This window comes from Coloeus monedula (assembly GCF_965178545.1).
Source record: "Coloeus monedula genome assembly, chromosome: 5".
NCBI classification, from domain to species: Eukaryota; Metazoa; Chordata; class Aves; order Passeriformes; family Corvidae; genus Coloeus; species Coloeus monedula.
The window spans coordinates 3404585-3424794 of NC_138785.1; the positions used below are offsets into that span (position 1 = coordinate 3404585).

General features: G+C 40.1%; 1 protein-coding gene across 1 annotated transcript in view; it reads left to right on the top strand.

Moving 5' to 3' along the window:
* The window catches only part of LOC309573466 (bifunctional heparan sulfate N-deacetylase/N-sulfotransferase 3), a gene marked incomplete at both ends in the record, with an annotated part of 42608 nt that extends 27636 nt beyond the window's left edge, over positions 1–14972 (top strand). Inside the window, 8 exons of the mRNA XM_082282453.1 lie at positions 5296–5478; positions 6987–7083; positions 7930–8053; positions 11232–11406; positions 11831–12001; positions 12995–13104; positions 13559–13661; positions 14853–14972. Coding sequence (XP_082138579.1) covers positions 5296–5478; positions 6987–7083; positions 7930–8053; positions 11232–11406; positions 11831–12001; positions 12995–13104; positions 13559–13661; positions 14853–14972 — 1083 coding nt within the window. The remainder of the gene's footprint in view (positions 1–5295; positions 5479–6986; positions 7084–7929; positions 8054–11231; positions 11407–11830; positions 12002–12994; positions 13105–13558; positions 13662–14852) is intronic.
* Positions 14973–20210: the final 5238 nt, after the last annotated feature.

The window sequence follows — 20210 nt, forward strand, 5'->3', positions numbered from 1 at the left end:
AGAGGAAAGGCTGTTAATGCCTTATGCATTTTGTCTGATTGATCTTAAAATAATTGTAATCTTTGTGTGCGTTCAGTTCTAAGTATTATTTTCTTCTAATTTTTACCTCTCCCCAGTTGCAGTGAGTAGAGCTGTTATTAAGCTAATTGACTTGCAGCAAGGGAGAAATTATCTCCTTTAGCACTGAAAATGAGAGGATTTGCATGCACATCAGCAGAACCTGCTGTATCTTAATGTGACCCTGAACTGGCACTACAGAAGAAAATACAAAACCAAAGGCGTTCAGACTCAGATCTTCCCTTTCTGTCCATCTTGCCTGGCACAACTTCATATTTAGCTGTACTGACTGTGAGAAGCAGGAAAGATGGTTCCATTTGACAGGCTTGTCCCACTTCGTGGGTGAGAAAGGCATAAGTTTCATCTCTTCCCTGTCCTCTCATGCCCTTAACTCCAGCAATAGTTGCCATCAGTTGGGGCAGGGAGGGAAATCAGTCTTGCCAAGCATTTTGGCTGACTGCAGAACACAAGTATTCTTTGCCTTCCTATCTGTTCTTCAAAACCCACCCATAAAAGCCAGACAGAGTCTGGTATTTTGTGGGTGGAATAGAAAAAAATACAAAAAAAAATTTCAAAATGAGCAGGCAGTGTGGAAAGGCTGTGGAACAGACAGGAATAGCTGTCTCTTTAGAGCTGATTCCTTGTAACAGTGGGCAGGAAGTGCATTGAAACTGTGGCAATAAGAAAATTTTACTCTTCTGTGATCCTTAAAATTGTTGAATGGAAGGCTTTGTGCCAGTGGTTTAGAGTGAACCGAGTCTTTTGGACAGTACTACCACTACTGAGTCACAAGGGGAATGAGCAGCAGCTGAAAATAAACTTGGGGTTCCTGACTGTCAGATCAACAGTTCAGAACTACACCAAGTACATCATTTGTTTGAGCTCATAACTCTTCCCTGGCTCCATCATATTTATGGTGGAGACACCACTATACAAATGGAATTCCACTCGTTGGCAGTCTGCGAGTGGACAGGTCCGTGGCAGCTGTGAAAGCAGCAGGGCAACCTCAGGGCTAAAAAGGGAGTTGCAATCTGGGATCTCTCTGGTGGAATTGAACACGGCTTTTCTGCAGGCATCCAGTTCTGAAAGGATTGTCTTTCAGCTATTTAAAATACATATTCAATATAGACTGTGCTCTGATTTGTTATTCTGTCACTTTGGTGGTCTAATGGAGCAAAACCTGCTGTTACTGAGTCTCTCAATACCTGGAACAAAACTGTTCTGAGTAACTTGGAAACAATAGCAGAACTGCAAACAGAGTGTGCACATTGCCAAATGAATTGGAATATAAGTGTTCTGAGAGTTGAATGTACTCTCGTGGCCTGTAAACATGTGCTCAGTAGATAAAACACCAGCAATATTCCAAATTGGTAAAGCATCTGCTTCTAGTGTCTAGCTGAGAGCACAGAATTAATTGTCAATCATCATTTAACTTCATTTTGAAGGGTTGTGCGTAACTTCATTGAGTTGGGAGGCCTCAATGCTGCCTTTGAATGTTGTTGCACAGATGGGAGGGTGACATAGTGCCTGTGACTAAAGTACCTTGATGTCTGGTTTGTTAGTAGGAATTCATTCGAGTTGGAATTGCCTGCAATAGATCTATATATGGTGAAAAAATAAGTGTCCAGTATGTAATAAGTGTTTATTACCAATTTTTTCTTACACCAGCTCTTCTAGCTCTAGATTTGAAATGCCAGAATAATTAAACTCTTCAAGATCATCGATGTCTTGCAAGTCTCAGACTTCCCTCCACTTCCCTTGCTGCCACAGCTGACGTTTGAAAAGAGAGTCTTCTCTCTGCTCTGGGGTCTGATCCTGGCAGCTTAAGAGAGACCCCTTGACTCCGGGGGAAGTCAGGAGCCCTAAGAAGGGCTGCTCGCTCTTGGGAATAGTAATATCATTCCTTTGGGAAGCAGGCACCTCTGTTTTGTCAGGAAACAGCAGCTTTTGTCAAGAATCCAGAAGCTTAGTTTGAGTAGTGTCCTTGGTGTATCATGTCAATAGGTGCAGCATCCTAATAATCTTGATTTTGTAGTGATCAGTATTTTTTAAAATATGCAGCCAGTTAACATCCATCACTAGAAGCTGGGTAACTTGTTTGCATTTTGTTTGAGTTGTTTGTCAAACATCTCTCTGTTCTTGATACATAAATTAGATCATGTTGGTTCTTCTTTTCCTGAGACGTGATTTAATAGCAGCAACTCCTTCTTGGTCTCAGCTCCAGTTTGTTGACCTAGAAGTTATTGCCTCTAATTGGGAAATGTAGTAGTAAGGAAATATGCAGCACAGAATGAGCAGTCAGAAAGATAAAAGCTCTTTCTCCTGAGTTCTTGTTCTCATTTCCCTACATTTCTGCAGTACCAGTCAGAATCCCAAGTGAAATCAGGACTGAGAAAGGAGAGCAAACATAATTTAGACCTCTGTCCTTCCACGAGGAAGGACAAGATGCTGAAGAGAAGAAGCTGGAAGGAGAAGGCAGAGCACAGGAGAGCACCTTTGCAGCTCTGATCCGAAAATGTGTGAGAGCAGGAAAGGAGCTGCTGCCCAGAGGCCAGATTTAGTCCCAAACCATCATTTTAAAAATTGTGTGCATTCCATTTCAGTTCCCTCGTGAAAGATATTAAATCCTGTGGAGAGTGTGCATTGAAGTGCAACCAGGGTGATGGTTTGTTTATGAGGAACAGCTGTAAAAGGGTGATCCTTCTACACTGAAATAAAGAAAATGCTGAGATGCCCGAAAGAAGTTATTTGAGAAGAGTGCTGGAAATAATAAAATCAAATAAGCTCTTTTTATCTGAAAGGGAGGTTAAAATGCTTATTAGAGTGAATGAATATAAATCTGTTCACAACTGCTTCCCTTTCGAAGGAGAAATAAAGAAATATATGAAGCTCTGTTTGCATTTTACAGCATTTCCCAGAGGTGGAAGATTATTGAACAAATAGTGTTATTTACTGGGTCTAGCCTTGGGAGATGGCCACAAAGGATTCCTTTTATAGCTTCTGATTGATGGTTCCAAGAGAATAAGTCTTCAGAAGCATAGCATGCTAGTAGTTGCAGAGAAAGAATAATTCTTCTTCATTAGAACTTGTTTGAATGACTCAGGACATGGTATGATAGAGCAAATCAAAGCATCATAAACCCAATATGGAAGGGAAAGAATAATCATTATGTTTTGTCCTGGTGTGAAACAGCAGCACCTGCAGCTGGAAGGGGATTGATGTGTGTTCCCATCCTTCTGCACAGGGAAGTGGGGAGTGATCCGCCATCCCTCTCAGCTAATCTGTGATATTTATGATGCCATATAGAAGAGACCTTTTCTACAATGTAAAGTCATGTATTAGGTCATGTATATGCATGAGTATGGATTTCTTTCCAAGACTCAGCCATTTAAGTTTTCAACCAGCGTTTGATCATCTTTATGTTGTAAATAATTAACCATAAAGTATTTGAGTTAAAAAATACAAGTAAAATGGGAGCTTAGACTCTGATAATTTTTCCCCTTCACTGACGCAGTTTTATATGCTGGAAATTATTTATGATGATATGTCCAGTGAATTTCTCAGCCTGCACTGACATTCTTAAAATTACAGTGATATTCTCTTCAGGGAAACAATAATTATATTTTCCCTGGACTAGAAATCTTTTCAACTTCCCTTGCTTTTTCTTTCATGGCAGTGCTGTAGCTGTTGGCATGTGAGGAGTTGCCAGGAGGTGAATTGACATTAAAAATGTCAGAGGTCAGCCCACGTGCAGGAAAGAAAGAGGCTGTCAGGAAAGCAAGTTAACCTTTTTTATGGGAACCTGCTGATTGTGTCTTTGGTGAGAACAGCATCATCCTGTGGCTGCTCCATTCCTACTTTGAGAAATGAAATAAAAAAGGACTTGAAAAGGCTATACATTTGGTGCCTAAAGGGAAGGGGTTTTCAATCTCAGTCCTACCCACAAAGAAAGATCATCTCCTAGTGATTTAGTAGTGTGTATCTTCTAATTTTGCCATAAATACCAGTTTTTCATTCTTTTCTTTTTTTAAACGGGGGAATGGAATTCCTTTACAAAAGATTAACTTCAGTTCCTGAACTAATTTCAGAATTATGACCATGATAAGCTTTTCTTTTTTTAAAGTGGCTTACATCAGGTCTTACTTTAAATAGAAATGGCTCATTCATGGCATTAGCAGATGTATTTATAAAAAGATCATGTTTCTCATTTTTTAATGGAAATTAGTCTGGAGAGTTTATCTTGGGAGAGTTCTACTTTAAAAAGAACTTCCAAGAAAGAAATCACTGGTGGCGAGGTGAGGGTTCACAGATTTCAGTGTAAGGGCAGGCTGTTAATCAGTGAAAAATTACCTTGAAAAGGCAGCATTTTAGAAAACAGAAGGTTCTGTCTGCAGCCCTTCCTCAGTCGCTGGGAGCCCATCCTTGCAGTCTGTGTTTTCCTGCTCTGCTCACCAGCTCAGTTTAGGTGTATCCAAAAATGCCCTTCCTGTGAGAAACCTTCATGGAAGCATTGCTTCCGCTGGGAGTGTAGAAGTGCAGTTGGAGCAAGGGCTGGAGCAGGAGGGTGTATCTGGCTGTCGCTTTCATAGTGAAATATTGGGAGAGAAAATACCAGCAGCCTTAAAACTTTTGGGGGTTTTGGTTCGGGAATATTTTATGCACAGTTATTTGAAATTACGCAGTGAGGTTTCAGATATTTTCTTGGTCTCTTTTGTCAGGCCAGTGCTTGCAGAATACTTTTGTAGAAGGGATGAACTACTTACTCTATAAAACTTAGACCTGCAGCCACAAGATTAAAGTCACAGCAATAGAGCTCAGCTGCTTCCTTAGTCTCTGACTTCTTTACGCTTCCATGAAAACAGGAAGCCCATTTTTAACATTGCGTTTGTATTCCTCTTAAAAGTAAAGCTGTGGGCACTGTTTTTGCTGTATCCTACGAAGTAAATGCACATAAAGATGATGTCAGTGTTGCCCAACCCTAGGGTAGCATTGCCCATCTGCTGCTCACAAAGCTCATGGGACCTGTTCCAGCATTCTCCTCATTGACTGCATTGAGTTGACTTGAGCAGAAGGATGTAATTCAATGAGGGCAAGGGTGGAAAGGGCTGTGTGAATGTGATCCAAGGCTTGCTGCTCTCAGTAAGAGCAAAATGCAAATGAGATTTTTACTACCTAGAGTTGCACTGCCATCTAGTGATGCAAAGACTCGAGGTGTGCTCTTCATTTTGTCTCCCACAGATCAGCATCTTCATGACACACTTGTCTAACTACGGGAACGACCGCCTGGGCTTGTACACCTTTGTGAACCTGGCCAACTTCGTTCATACCTGGACAAACCTGAAACTGCAAACCCTTCCCCCGGTCCAGCTGGCTCACAAGTATTTTGAGCTGTTCCCTGAGCAGAAGGACCCTCTCTGGCAGGTGAAGGCTGAGCAAGAGATCAGAAAAAAATGTCTTGGTGGTTTTTTTTAAATTCTTTGTTTCAGCTTCTTGTAGAGAAAAGTAGTTATGTTTTTAAGTTGGTTCCATAAAAGAGCCAGCTGAAGCTTCAGGGTGTGATTGTGTTCCCTGTCGCTTGTAAAAGGCTGTGAAATTAATATGCATTAAGATGTGCAATTAAAATTATCTTTAATTAGGTTTTTTCCGACTTTACTTGCCTTTAAAAATATGGGGAAAGACAGGCAAGTGCATGTTGTGTTATTTCTCTTCTCCTTTTGGAACTAGCAGGAATAAAGCATTTGACAGGCAGATTTATATGCATCTTCTAGCAATTAAAGAAATGAGGTTTTCTCCAAGTGTGTAAGGAGAAGAGGGCATCCAAAAAGAGAAAAGAGCATTAAGACCATGGATACCCCAATTAGCCAAGTGGAAGCAGATGAGGTAAATCAGAAAGTTCAGAATTGGCTGAGAACTGCCCGAGGAAGAAGTTTGCCAAGAAGCTGTAGGTACCTGAATGATATTAACCCAAATAAAATCTTTTTAAGGTGGCTTGGTAGAGATACTCTAAGAAGCAAACTTTACTAAATCAAACATAAAAATGTCTTTAAGTTTGCTTACTCAAATGTTTTCCAGCCTTGGATATTGAATTGCCAACTTAGAGTCTGAGATTGCAAATTTGTACTTAAATATGTGTCTTGAAATGCATGCTGGTTTTTAATAAAACATTGAACTAGAGGGAAAAATGTCAAGGATTTTGCATAATACTAAGAATTATTTTAAAAATGGAAATTAGCCTGGAGCCGCATTTCTTGAAAAATTATAATTACTTAGAAAAGACACTTGTAAGTTACAGGGACTAAGATATACTGTATGTGGTGTATTTGTGGTGTATTATGTTTTGTATAGTTAATGTGATTTTGAAGATAGGTATATATTTTTAAGCCTAAAAGGGGTACGTGGAGATAATTCCCTTCATCTCAGTGCAGTATTGCCAGACAACAGTGTCAAAAACTGTCTGTGAGTAGCATTTCCAGAACAAATTTAAACTGATTCAGTTGTAAAGCAGCAAAGCCCCCAAAGGTTAATAGTAGGTACTGATTTGAATTGGAGGATCAGAATATGAATTTGTGAATAGAAAGCCTCAAATCATAATTAATTTACTCTTCTAGTTTAAAAAATGCAGCATATATAGTGTGGTAGCTGTTACAGGAATGGGGCAACTCCATATGTGTACAGTCCTTCTCCTTAAAATAAATTGCAAACACTTAAGAGACTCCGGTTCTGACCTGGTTATGTTGGAAATACAATTCTGAATCACTGGAATAGTTCTGGAATACACAACTTAGTTTTCAGTCATAAAGAAAAATAATGACTTCAGGTAAGAGTATTTGTACATGGGTGAAAAATAGGTAATTTATATAGAAGGGTAGTTTAAGAACCTTATCAAATGTGATTGCCAAGGAACTTCTGAGTTTTCCTTTCTGTTTTAGAACCCCTGTGATGACAAACGGCACAGAGATATCTGGTCTAAGGAAAAAACCTGTGATCGGTTGCCAAAATTCTTGGTTGTAGGACCCCAGAAAACTGGTGAGATTTTCTTGTATTCCAACGAGATAGGCTGTGTGTAAGTTCAAATAAGTAAAACAGTTAATCAGTGTTGACTCAGGCTGCTGTGTAGAGATCCTGATCATCTGACAGCATTTTTTTAATTTCAGCAAATATAGCTTAGTAATGTAACTTACAACAGCAGTCAGTACACATTGAAAATGCAGGGTTCAGGTGTGTTTTTAGTGGCTTTACATCAAAATAAGTAAATTTTGATAAAGAGATGAACTAGATAGACAAGCTCTTGTCAAAGTGCAAAAAGGAAAGGACAGGACAGAGACATCTTTCAAATAGATTGGATTCTGAATTGCAAGTTCTTGTCTTGCCTGTGTTTCGTTTATAGAATCTTCTTATTTCTTGGCCTTTTTTTCAAGCCAGAAAGTTCCTAATGGACTGTTCTAATTACAAGATTGCAGTAGTTTATAAATTGACTTAATGGTTATTTTTCTTCTCCGTAATCAGAAAATTGCATGTAAGCTTCCTTTCATCTTCACCAATCCCCAATAGCTACTGAACGCAAGATTTTTAAATATTTTTGTGACAGTCTCGTATACACAAATCATTATTTTTAAAACACATCTATTTTAAGTAGGAAAAACAGATTTCAACACTGGCACTCCAGTGTCAGTGTTAACAATTTACAGTTCTTTAATTGTCCTAATTCTAAAAGCTCCAAAAGTGCAGGATCTTAGGTGGCATAAATCAACATCTCCTCAGTGAAATGAAATGGAGTAAAGCTGATTTAGTCCCATCTGTGACTGTGATTCCCCCAGAAATGTGTGTATGTGTATTTTTATTTTACATCTTGGACTTTTATCCCATTTGCAGGTACTACAGCCTTGTATTTGTTCCTGATCATGCATCCTTCAATCATTAGTAACTCCCCCAGCCCAAAAACCTTTGAGGAGGTACAGTTCTTTAATAGAAATAACTACCACAGGGGGATTGATTGGTAAGATGGGTTATTAGTATAAATATAAAAGTTTCTATATTGTGAACAATAGAAAAATGACATTACTGTTGGTAATGGTAACTGTGCCTATATAAAGTGAGATAAGAAATAACCTTCAGTGTCCTTCTGAAATGAGAAATAAATGCAAGTGAATAATGATCTTACTACAGAATCTCTTAAATGCACTAACTTTTGTGAGGCTCTCTTGCAAATATCCAGGTATTAATCTGTGCAGAACAGTAACAAAATGTGTATTTCTCGTTACACATGCCTTTGAAGGTGGGACAGTAATGGTGGTTAGTTGTATATATGGACACAAAAGTTATGTTCCTGCTGGAAATCTTATTTCTTAAGAGAAAAATATACTATCAGGGAGAGGCATTTTTTCCTTTAAATAGGGTATGGCAATAGTAATAATGTTAAATGGGGGGCAGGGAAAGCCTCTCAAAATGTTCTTTAAAGATCGGGTAATTAGGAGAACGTGTCTCTGTGGGTCAGTAAGTGGTGCTGAGACAGAGCCTGGGTCCCTGCTGCCATGTTCACTGTGGCTCCCTGGGAGTCACCAGGCACGGCTGCCCTTGAAGGTCACTCCTCATTCCTCTGCTTCCACAAAGTGCTGCACTGTAAAGCACTGCAGCATGAAAGCTGGTGACATGCTGTGGTGGCTGGGGAGCACCAGTGAAGAATTATTGATTTCTTGTCTTGTTTCTTTATTTTGCCCCCAGTTTAAGGGAAAATACTTTTATTGCCTTTGACTTTGTATTCATCCATAAAATTAACAGGGTGAACGCTGTTCTGTGGTCTCAGTGCAGACACATCAGATCCAATTTGTTTGTACGTCACTCGTTTTCCCAGAGTTGGAATTGCTGCAGCACATTCCCGCTGGGAAGGGTGGTGAGTCAGCCAGTTGTGCCAATGGAGAGGTGCTGGATAAATGACGGGGAGTGGGAAATTGCTGCTGAAGCGTTTGCAGTCAGTGAGGAGGACGTGCAGGCGAGGCAGAGCAGCTCCACGCTGATGGAGCAGCCTAAGTACAGCAAGCCCGTTCTTCCACAAAATCAGTGTTCTCAGGTTGCTGGAAAACTACTGTGCTGCTTCTCTCTTTCCTCCTGCCTTATCCCCTTCCCTAAGGTGCAGGTACAATTTGGCTGCCACACATGTCAGATTACCTTCATCTTAATGTGGCACTGGTGCATAAAGCTCACACTGGTCAGCTTGTCTAGACCAGGCACAGCCCTTTGACAGGTTCTCACTACAGCACCAACTATGTACCCCACTATCCCTGCCAGGTTCCCACAGTTAAGTCTTGGATCCTCTAAACTCCCTGTTTGTGTAGTTGCCTCATTCTTAGATTAAAGTTCTGTCTGCCAGATGGATCTCTCAGACCACCTAGTCTGATAGTGTATTTCAATGCTGGCTTCCCACTTTGTAATTAGATACAAGGGGCTCTCCTTATTAGTCCATTAATTGGCTGGGATTCCTGCAAGAATAACAAATAACCATCAGTTCAATTTTGTTTACAGTTGTGGAGACAGGGCTTTGTCCCTGAGCTGACTCTCATTTAGTTTTTGTCCAAGCTTAGATTCAGAGCAAGGCCACGTACAGAAACAGAATAGGGTTCTTTTAGCTCTCAGAACCTCAGTATTGCTGTTTTGAAAGTGGTATAGATGTAAATTGTAGTCTTCCAATAGACATGGCAGAATAATGAGATGAGAACGGATCCTGCTGCTGTTCAAGTGGAGAAGTCTAAATAGACCAGTCCTGCATTTCTTTATGTAAGCTTTGTTACAGGTTTCTTGGACAAGTTTCTTTAAAGCCTTCTCAGCTTTGCCCTTACTGAATTTAATAATTATCTCATGAATGAGGGACCAAGTGAGACTTCTGCAGTCCATGTCCAGCAGAAATGCTGACCCTAAACTTTGGAACCTCTTGATATCACACCTAGTCCAAATTCTTTCCAGCTTTCACTGATAGCCCATCAATGCCCACTTTTTTTGAATTTTCTGTGTTACCTAAAGAATCAATTCACTTTTTTTGTCCAAAATCGGTGTAGTGCCACGTTTGGTGTTAAAGGCTTATAGTCTTCATTGCCTTGTATTTATCATTCTACTTCCAGGACTTCAGTACAGCAGCATAATAACTTCACACGTGATCTAGAGCAGATTTGCCCCTAGTGCCTGTTGCCTCTCCCCAAGCTGGCCTTCTCCTTTCCTAGTAAAGCATTCTGAGGCCACACAGTCAGGCTGAGTCATTAGCTTCTAATAATTTTTTGAGTAAAAATGGGTACAGCTTCGTCTTTCTCATCAAATCAGCCCTAATACTTCTGGGAAATAAAAGTCCATTGACTTCAGTGGTTACAATTTCAAAGCCAACAAGAGCATGTCATTTGATTTAGAAGTAGCTCGCTTGTATGAATAGAACAAAGTCCAAGCACTGGAAGAAATCTCAGTCCTTAATCATGGTCTTCAGAAGAGACTGTTTTAAATATCATTTATCTTCTCAATACAGGTTAACTGAAAAGTCAGGAGGGACAAAATTTCCCATTTATTGTTTTCCCCAGCAATAAGAAGTGGTCTGAGGGCCAGGGATAAAGAAGTCCTTGTATGACAAAGCAATTGCAGGAATTTAACTACGACTTCATAATGGATGAGGAAAGCTCACAAAAAACCCTAAAACAACTACAACTCAATTTTCCCCAAAAATGTGACTCTCAGAAAAATAAGGGAATTCTGTCACTGCTTTGAAACCTTTTACCTGATAAAGCTAAGTGGGATTGTTTCAGTGCCTCTTCCCCGCATAAACAGCCTCTTTTCAGTGAAAGCAATTCTGATACTAAGTAGCTTTTTCTTAGAGTATTGCACTTCAGTTGATGTCAGCAAAAGGCCAGATTTGGAAAACCCAATTTCTGTTCTGCCTGAAAAGTGAGAACTTGCTAATTTTAAGATACACAAATACTGTAACATTTTTATCCAGTTAAAAAAAATAGCTGCAATGTCTAGTTACATGTAGTGAGAGGCAAGCTAGTACCAAGTAAAATATGATTAAAGATGCAATGTAAAATTTGGTTTGCCTTTTGGCTTTTATTTTAAGTGAGTATTCGAGAATAAAATATGCTTAACAGATTTATCAGCCTTTGTGGGATTTTTAAGTAGTTCTGAGAATGATGTTGCTTTCCCAGGTACATGGATTTCTTTCCCACACCTTCTAATGTCACCACTGACTTCCTCTTTGAGAAAAGTGCCAACTATTTCCATTCTGAGGAAGCTCCCAAAAGAGCTGCTTCCCTCATCCCTAAGGCCAAGATCATCACCATCCTCATCGACCCATCCGACCGCGCCTATTCCTGGTACCAGGTATGCACTTGGGAGAACATGGGCAGGCACCAGTCCAGGTTTCCACCTTGAATCCTCTCTGTATATCCTCTCAGGGTCTATCTGTATAAAAGGGTCGCATAGCACCAGCTTTTATTCATCAGTCAGTGACCATATGTGATCACCCTTGGGCTGAGATATCTGTTGTTTAAACCTGAAAATATTTTAAGGGTTAAAATAACAGAAACCACTTTTTCAAGTTTATCTGTAATGTAAAAGACGGTTACTTAGTCAATTGATTTACATAATCAGCACATACAGAAATTAGTATATGGACACAGTTATCTAGTTCATGCTCAAAATACAAGGTAGGTTAAGAAATTTTTGTCAGTAGGAGCAACCAGTTTGCCTTGTTCTCCCAGCTTTTGTAGTCTGTAAAGTTCCAGCAGTGTCACTTCTTTTACAGCATCAGCGATCCCATGAAGACCCCGCAGCTCTGAAATTCAGCTTCTATCAGGTGATCACAGCTGGCCCTCGAGCCCCCTCTGAGCTCAGAGCTCTCCAGAAGAGATGCTTGGCCCCTGGATGGTATGCTACTCACATTGAAAGATGGCTCACTTACTTCCCACCTTACCAGGTGAATAAGACTCTTGACATCCTCATCATATATATACACTGTCCTAAAAGTTTACGTTTGTAAAAGTCTTGCCTACTGAGTGGTGATCTCGGGGATATCCTACAAATCATTAATCTCCTTCTGGCCCCATGTTAAGATCAAGCCTCAAAAGATGCACATCCTAAGCCCTGAACATCATGTGATAACACCAGACCAGCCAGACAAAATCACATGATCAGTATCTCCTTGGGAGATTTATTTCTGGAATGGAATTTCGTGACATTGGCAGCGTGTCTGGCACCGCTCCGCACCCAACAGTTAGAGGGAGGTTGGCTGCAATCCCAACCTTCTGTTTATCCAGGACTCCTGTAGCTGAGACAAGTTGGCTGGAGTCCGCACCTTCTGTTTTCCCAGAGTGTGTCAAGAAAGGTCTGATGCATCTAGCTGGTGGTATTCTCCACATACTCTCTTTTCAGCCAGCCTTGCATCTCTCTTCATGAGACACAAAATGCTGTAATATCCTGACTCTCGTATGAAATTCTCCTCGTTATGTTTTCATTTGCTTTTCTCCACAAGTTACCCGTGAACATTGAATAATATGCATTCTCATGCAGATTTTTGCCAGATTTTATGTCCCACAGTGATAGTGAAGAACCAGCCCTGGTAGCCTTACCTTTTATCTAGAAAAGTAGTAGCCATTAGTAAGATTTTTTTCTTGGCTGGACCAATCTCTCTCCATTTCCTGCCAGTATTTCTTATCTTTCTAGATCCTTCACTGCCATTTTTCTGTTGTCACGACAGCTTCCAATGCACTATAATTTCAAATTTAATTAAGATGCTATTTACTCTGCTCCCAGGTCATTAATGATGATGACAATTAAGACTGGGCCCATTATTGTTTCCTGGGGCAGTACTCGCTATATAATGAAGGAGTTTGACAGAGGTGGAAGTTTCAGTTGCAAGCCTGAAATAATGAATTCCAAATTAAACTGCCATTTATTTTCTCTGTTGTAGTTGCTAATTATTGATGGACAGCAGCTGAGAACTGACCCATCTACCGTAATGGATGAAGTACAGAAGTTTCTGGGAGTCTCTCCTCATTACAATTACTCTGAAGCCCTAACGTGAGTTAATTAGTTCATCATTTTCACATGTTTCTACATTCCTAAAATACCAGCTAGTCTGTAAGTCGGCTCCCTGTAGAATAAAGCGCCTCACAGTTCTTTGAGCTGTCAGTAGGGTGAATTGTTCAGAACACAATTTGGGGTTCAATTTTCCATGAATCATTCACTGAGCCACTTGGCTGTTACAGAAGTAGAGCTCTGACAGACAAAGTGCTGCTTTGTGAGAATTGCATATGAATTTTGAATGGATCAAAAGGAATTTTACTTCCATGAGTGGAACATGGAATGTTGATATGCATGAATAGAAAGCAAATAGAATTAATTTCTCTTTTTTTTTGGCATTAGCTGAAAAACAGATTCAGTTATCAGTCAGGAATGTAACATCCACTCCTTTGGATTCTGACTCCTAGATTTGGTTACACACAAATTTTACACCGCACAATGTTTGTTTCAGATTTGATTCACATAAAGGATTCTGGTGTCAGCTCTTGGAAGAAGGAAAAACCAAGTGTCTTGGAAAGAGCAAAGGCAGAAAATATCCTCCTATGGATTCTGAGGTAAACCATTATGCTCATTGGCATTGTGTGGGAATTCAGTTGGCACATATGGGACATGACAGAGGCAAAATCATGAGGACGAAATCAGAGAGGACAAAATTAAGGAGGTGTTAATTATTTGGGTGCCTTTCCCTACAAAGGAGATGTTTAAGATAGCCATGGAGTGCATAGACTTTCAGTTCTTTATTTCAAATGTGAAGATTAAGTCATTTAAAAAGTAACAGCAACAAAAAACCCCCACAAATTCTAAAACTTGGTGTCCCTTAGAAAACTAAACTTGCTGCTCCTGAAGCCCTGACCCCTTTACCTTATGGACTTCAGCAGCAGAGGTTCCACAGTACAGGTTTTCTTCTCATGATCAGATGGGTATATTTGTGTGGCCCCTTGTCTTTAAGACTAGTTAGACTGTGACAAGTAATGCAGACACTCCTATAATCCAGTTTTAACAGAGGTTAGATTCTGTTTCTATGAATGTTACAAGTACCTTCCTCAGACAAATGCCCAAATGAGGAAATTTCCATCAGATCAAATGCTGCAGCCTGTACCCAAGGGCAATTCAGTCTCCTATTCTAGCTGTAACTTTTATGTTGATTCTGTCTTGTATTGCCATTTCATTTAGCCTGACTAAAATGCAAATAAAAACTTACAGTTTGAATAGCAGTAAGAATTAATGTACCAGGTAAGCTGGGATTTTTTTCTCACAGTACTTATAAATAACTTCACATCAGTAGAGTCATACTGATACAAAATCATTAGGTGAGAAGGATTTTGGTCAGAGATAAGACTATGTGTAAACTCTTGTCTTTTTCAACTCTAAATACTTCTGGAAATGGGGGTTGCTAACTGATACATGTCAACATACAAAGATATTTTAGAAGCTGTTATTTCAATCACATTGCAATAAAAGTATCTGCATCACCTTCAGTGTGATTCTAAATTTACAAGACTATCTAAGAGTAGAATCAAATTTTGCTTTGACTTTGGAGTTCGTTTTGGACAACCTTTGTTTCCCTTGAAATTACCTCTTAAGAGTTCAGCTCCTTGCATGCAGTAGGTAGCGTAAAACAATATAGATCGCATAAGAGGAAGTCAAGTTTTCACACAGGTCAAACCAACTTTGAAACCTTGAATTCACAGCAACTGCAGTAGAGCATTTCATTAAATAAAACCTCCTCCTTTTGTATCCATCAGTGCAGGGCCTTTCTGTCAAGCTACTACAGAGATCACAATGTGGAACTGTCAAAACTCCTCCACAAACTGGGACAACCCCTGCCATCGTGGCTGAGACAGGAGCTACAGAAAGTGAGATAGCAGTGGAAGAGTGCTTTTTGAAATCTCCCTTCCACATTTCAGTCATCATACCTGAACTTTCCAGCAGCTACCAGAAGGTCTTGTAAGATATACCTCTTCAAAAAAGTGTAAAGGATAGAAGTTATTTCCATATGCTGGCATGTGGATTGTAAAAATACATGTGTTTCTTAGAGCTCTGGTGGGCCAAATCTTTCTCATTAACATTTCTGGGCCTGTGGACTTGTGGACTACTGTGCACATATGTGGAAGTTATTTACAACTGGTATAAGCGTCAGAGATACACGACCTGTCCAATTTCACGGTAAATATTCACATTTTTATGTATCAGTTTTAAAGTATTGTGTCTCATGTAGGTTTTGTAGCCCTTTGTTGGACCACTGACAGTTTTTCTTAGGATTTGATTATTGCATTGCATAGGATAAGATAACTTAATGTAGCACAAAATGCCCAGAGTACTTCTTGCCTTTGGAATCAGCTTGCTAATGCCCAAAGCGTGTGCAAACCCAGGGGAGCAGTACAGTTACCATGTGTCATTTAGCTGTGAGTGGCACAAATGCACCCAGCAGCATATGGAATCCACAGGTGTAGAAAGAAAACCACAAACAAGTAAAACAGAACTTATGATTATATCCTGTAACAACAAACCCTTACAGTGTGGGAAGGGCCTTTGTCTGTAATTAATATGTCTGGTTTTGTACCGACTGAGATGTGAATTATCTGAGCAGAAATTTAACTGGATATGTGAAGCACACAAGTTGCAGTATTAGACTTCAACAGCCGTGACCCAAACTGGAGCAGGGCAAGGAAGAGGATTTCACTCCTGTCAGCAGCCAGATCTGGACACTTCACTGTGGGCTTACATTTCTGTGAGTCAGGAGTGACTCCACTGAAATAAATGAAAAACTCATAAAAAGCAGAAAAAGATCCTTACTTTTATTGCCTTAATTTGCACCACAGTTTTTTGCTTAATTTATTTGCTTTTAACCTATGGTTTTCCCCCCACAACCTCATCAAAATTGTAGCATCTTTCTGCAACCTTCAGATTACGTCAACAGCAAAAATTACCAGATTTCCAGATGAAAATACCAGTTCTGTTTCCAGATATGTTAAACATATTTGGTATTAAATATTAGGAATAAGCTTTCGAGGGGGGAAAAAAATAAACACAGCGTGTAATCATGGTAGAAAATTACACTCGAATCATGGGAAAACACAAATATCCACCCTTGCAGGCAGATTATTTATGTGATAGTTCTCAACAAAACATCTCTGAATGCATCAGATTAGATGGGAGATAAAGTCTAATCAATAGTGCTTAGAAGTTGAGGAAGATCATTGGAAACTTCAGCTAAATGTGGCCTTAAAGCTCCTCACTGAACTTTGGCTCCGAGTGTTTCTAAAGGCATGAAGGGTTGGCGAAAAGAGAACTACAGTACTAAATGCAAGGCTTTATACAGTAGCTCTGTAATGTTTTCATCATTTGTTTCAGGGTGAATACTTAAAATCATGCATCAAATGGTGGAACAACTTCCTATTGTCTCAGTGCTGTTTTACGACATTTATGTAATCGTACAATTTAACTTTCAAGGTAATGAAATGGAAACCAGTCTGTTATTTCTTAAACAGAAAACACATGTTGAGATCCTTACTGTACCTCTAACTGGTAATCTTTATTATTTATTGATTTTGTCTGTGTAATGCGTGGTTTTGATAGGCCTGTAAAGAAAAAAATCTAGACAAATTTGCTGTATATAACAATATTCTTTACACAGCACATTTTTGCTAAGAGAATATGCATGATTAAGGGTGAGGACCTACTAGAGTAGACATTTTTTAAGATGAACATCTCTATTGTTTATTAGAATGAGAATTTCATTTCACTTTAAATATTCAGTCATGTGGATTTGTCTCAAAAGCTGACTTGTCTTAAAGTACTTATTTGAGAAAAGAAACACTCTGGATTCTGAACATCTGTAAAAGCAAATACTCTGCATGCTATGGACAGCTCGTGCATCCTGCAAGCATCCATATAGATTTGTTACAGCTAAATTGAATAACTGGAGAGAATGCCTGGGGTTTTCATCCTGTCATGATTGATTTTACTCGATACAACCTGGTGTAACATCACTCAAACATTTTAAAAATGCAGGGATTGCACAAAGCTCCTGTTGTGCAGGGCTGCCTCAGTTACTCCATGTTCTTGAGTGTAACAGCATTATAAAATAGAGGAAAATGGGAAAAACCTTGGGCACTATCAAGTGCCTAATGTTTTCAGGGTGAGAACACAGATTGAGTGCCTCTTACATGCAGGAGGAATGGCCTTCAGCCACATTCCTAGTTCATTCTTTGTTTTAAAGAATTCCCTCTCTGTCTTCTTGCCCTGGGAAAGCAAGGCCCTGAATGAGTGGGCAGTCAACGACAGAGTGGTGACATTGGTCACATTGTCCCCTGGGGAATTTTGCAGCCCATCTGTGGTCATCATGAGGCACTGGGACAATAAATCCTCCACACGTATGGCCTTGGGTGGATTATTACTTGTTTGTGAAAGGATGGTATGAAGCCATGGGGGTTTTATTCCAGAACTATTCTATTTAAATGTGTTCTTACATTTAACAGGAGCCTTTAAGAAGCACTTTTAACATGCAGCCAACTTGGTGGAGGAGGAGGAGGCTGAGCACACAATGCAGACAGCAGCTGGGTGTGTGTCAGGGGATGCACATAAGTACAGCTGAGTAACCAGGTCATACCACACGAGTTACCTGACAAAGTATAACCTCTTCCATTCACAGTTTACCTGCAGTGTTTGATTTCCAGAAATAGACTATCAGTGTTAGTACTCTTAAAAATCTGGATTTGTTACAATGAATCTGTTTGCTAGTCCAAGTCAGATGTTTTATTGTGGCTGGTAACACAGCCATAGTTTCTGTTCCCCTGGTAGGTAACTGCACAAGCAATTTCTTTAACAACTGCTTGATTTTGTGAGTTTCATCTTCATTTTCATAAACATGATTCTGAAATTTGCTTTCTGCAGACATCAGTGCCATTAAAAAACAATGTGTGGTTCTGAGCAGATACTGACCATTTGGGGGTGTAAACACAGAGCCTGATCTGAAATCACCTAATTATTTGAGCTAACATTCCTGAGAATACTGTGACATTTTCCCAGTTCTACTTGTGCAGAAAGAATTAGTTTGAATGATTTGCAGACTATCTTGTACAGAATATCCTTTTTCATTGCTTAAAAATGTGAAACTTCCTCAGGAAGAAATTAAATAGGTATTTCAATGTTTATAGATGTAATACTCTTGTCATTCACATTGAATGAAAATTGCTGGAAACATTTTTCTCAGAGTTTTTTTTAAATAAAAAATAGATATTATTCTGATAGTGGCATGGTATTTGAAGTGCAACAATAAACTCTGATAAGAAAATATAGTGCTGTGTGGAAGTGACTTTCATGTTCACAGAAGTTGTCCTTTTCCAGGTTGGTTAGCAGCTATTGCAGCTTGACACTGAGCTACAACACAATCCAGCAGCACAGGAGCAGCATGAAATGTTTTCAGAAATGAAAAATACTGCTTACTCTTGCTGTGAGTGAATATTGCTGCTTTATGCAGCTGCTTGTTTTACTCCTTTTGCTTCCTGCTTACTTTATATTTCTTGTGCCAGCACTTGCTAATGCGCTGGAGAAACATCTCCAGAGTTTGCTATTTTTAAGATAACAAGGAAAATTTATTCAAATCATTTGCCTTGGGGATTCAATAGTTGTGCCAATGCATCAGCCTACACAGACATGAGAAAAGCTTTCTTTGGAGAAACCTCTATAAAGATGGTATCAATGTCCAAAGGAAAATTCACGTTTATCAACAAACAGAACAGAATATAAAAACGTATTTACCTAACTGGGCAAAAGCTGCTTAGAAGTGTGGGTAATAGGATATTAACAAAATATGGAATTCATTACAGAGAAATGATGCAACTTAAAATTATAGAGATGGGTATTATACAAGAAGTTTAGACTTCTTAATCTCTTAAAGAAACAGTAAAGCAATAATAGTAAGAAAAGGGGAAAGATCTTTGCTACAAATAATACCTTCTTGCCCTCTGATTTATCCACTTTGACGTAATGTTTCTTTTCAGTTCTTCCAGTCCACAAATTCCTGGAGCTCAAAGGCAAAAGACTTTATGGTTTTTTTGTCTCTGTGAGCAATATGGATGTAGAAAGCACAACAGTCAGGGAAGGGCAAATCCCAGGGGTAGGAAAGTAACCAACAGCTGAAACCAAGGGCTAGGGAAACCTGAATGGGGGAGGAATTCAGACAAAGTAAGGGTGATCATCTAAAAAACATGCATTGAGCTTGACTCTTCCCTGGGCTGAGGACGGCTAATAATAGTTAAATAAGCTGCTGTGGTGTATAGTAATGAGGGGAGATTGAGACTTGACATGAAGAAGCATTTCTTTATGAGATGGTGTTCAGACACTGAAACAGGCTCCCTGGAGAGGTGGTTGATGCTCCAGGCCTGACAGTGTTTAAAAACCATTTGGAAAATGCCTTTAACAACAGGCTTTAACTTCTGGTTGGCCCTGAGCGGGTTGGGCATGTGGACTGATGATGCTTGTAGGTCCCTCCCAACTTGAATCTTCTGTTCTGTTCTATCCTGTTCTAACTAAAAATGAAGGTGTGGACATTTGGCCAGCATGCAGTTGCTTACATGGACTGGAAAACGGAAATGACCTGTGTCCACCTAGAGGGATGACTTCATTTTTCTAGCACGTCTTTCACGACCTCCGATTTTTATTTTAGTCCATGGTTTTCAAATAACAAGCAGTATTGTTGCAGCATTTAAGGCCCATCTTATGATGGGACCAAGTATACACACACGTGTATCTACACAGAGAAAGCAGCATCGCTGTCTCGATCAGCTGGAGGTCTCTGCTTTGGAGAGTCCCTTAACCCGTTTGCCCCCGGGGCTGCTAGTCGGTATCTTCGGGAAGGAGCGGGAATCAGAAGGGGAGGGATCAATCCCCTCTGCCGTCTGCGCGTTCCCCGTGTGGCCGAGCTCAGGGCGCGTGCGCGCCGTGGCCCCGCCCAGCGCCGGAAGCCCCGCCCCCAGGCCGGCGTCACGGCAGTGCCCAGTTCCCGCCGCCGGCGCGTGCGGGGTCGGCCGCGTGCGGAGGGGGTTCCGCGTGGGTGGGCGCGCGACGCGGCCGTTGGCGCTGAGGGGGCGCGCGGCGGG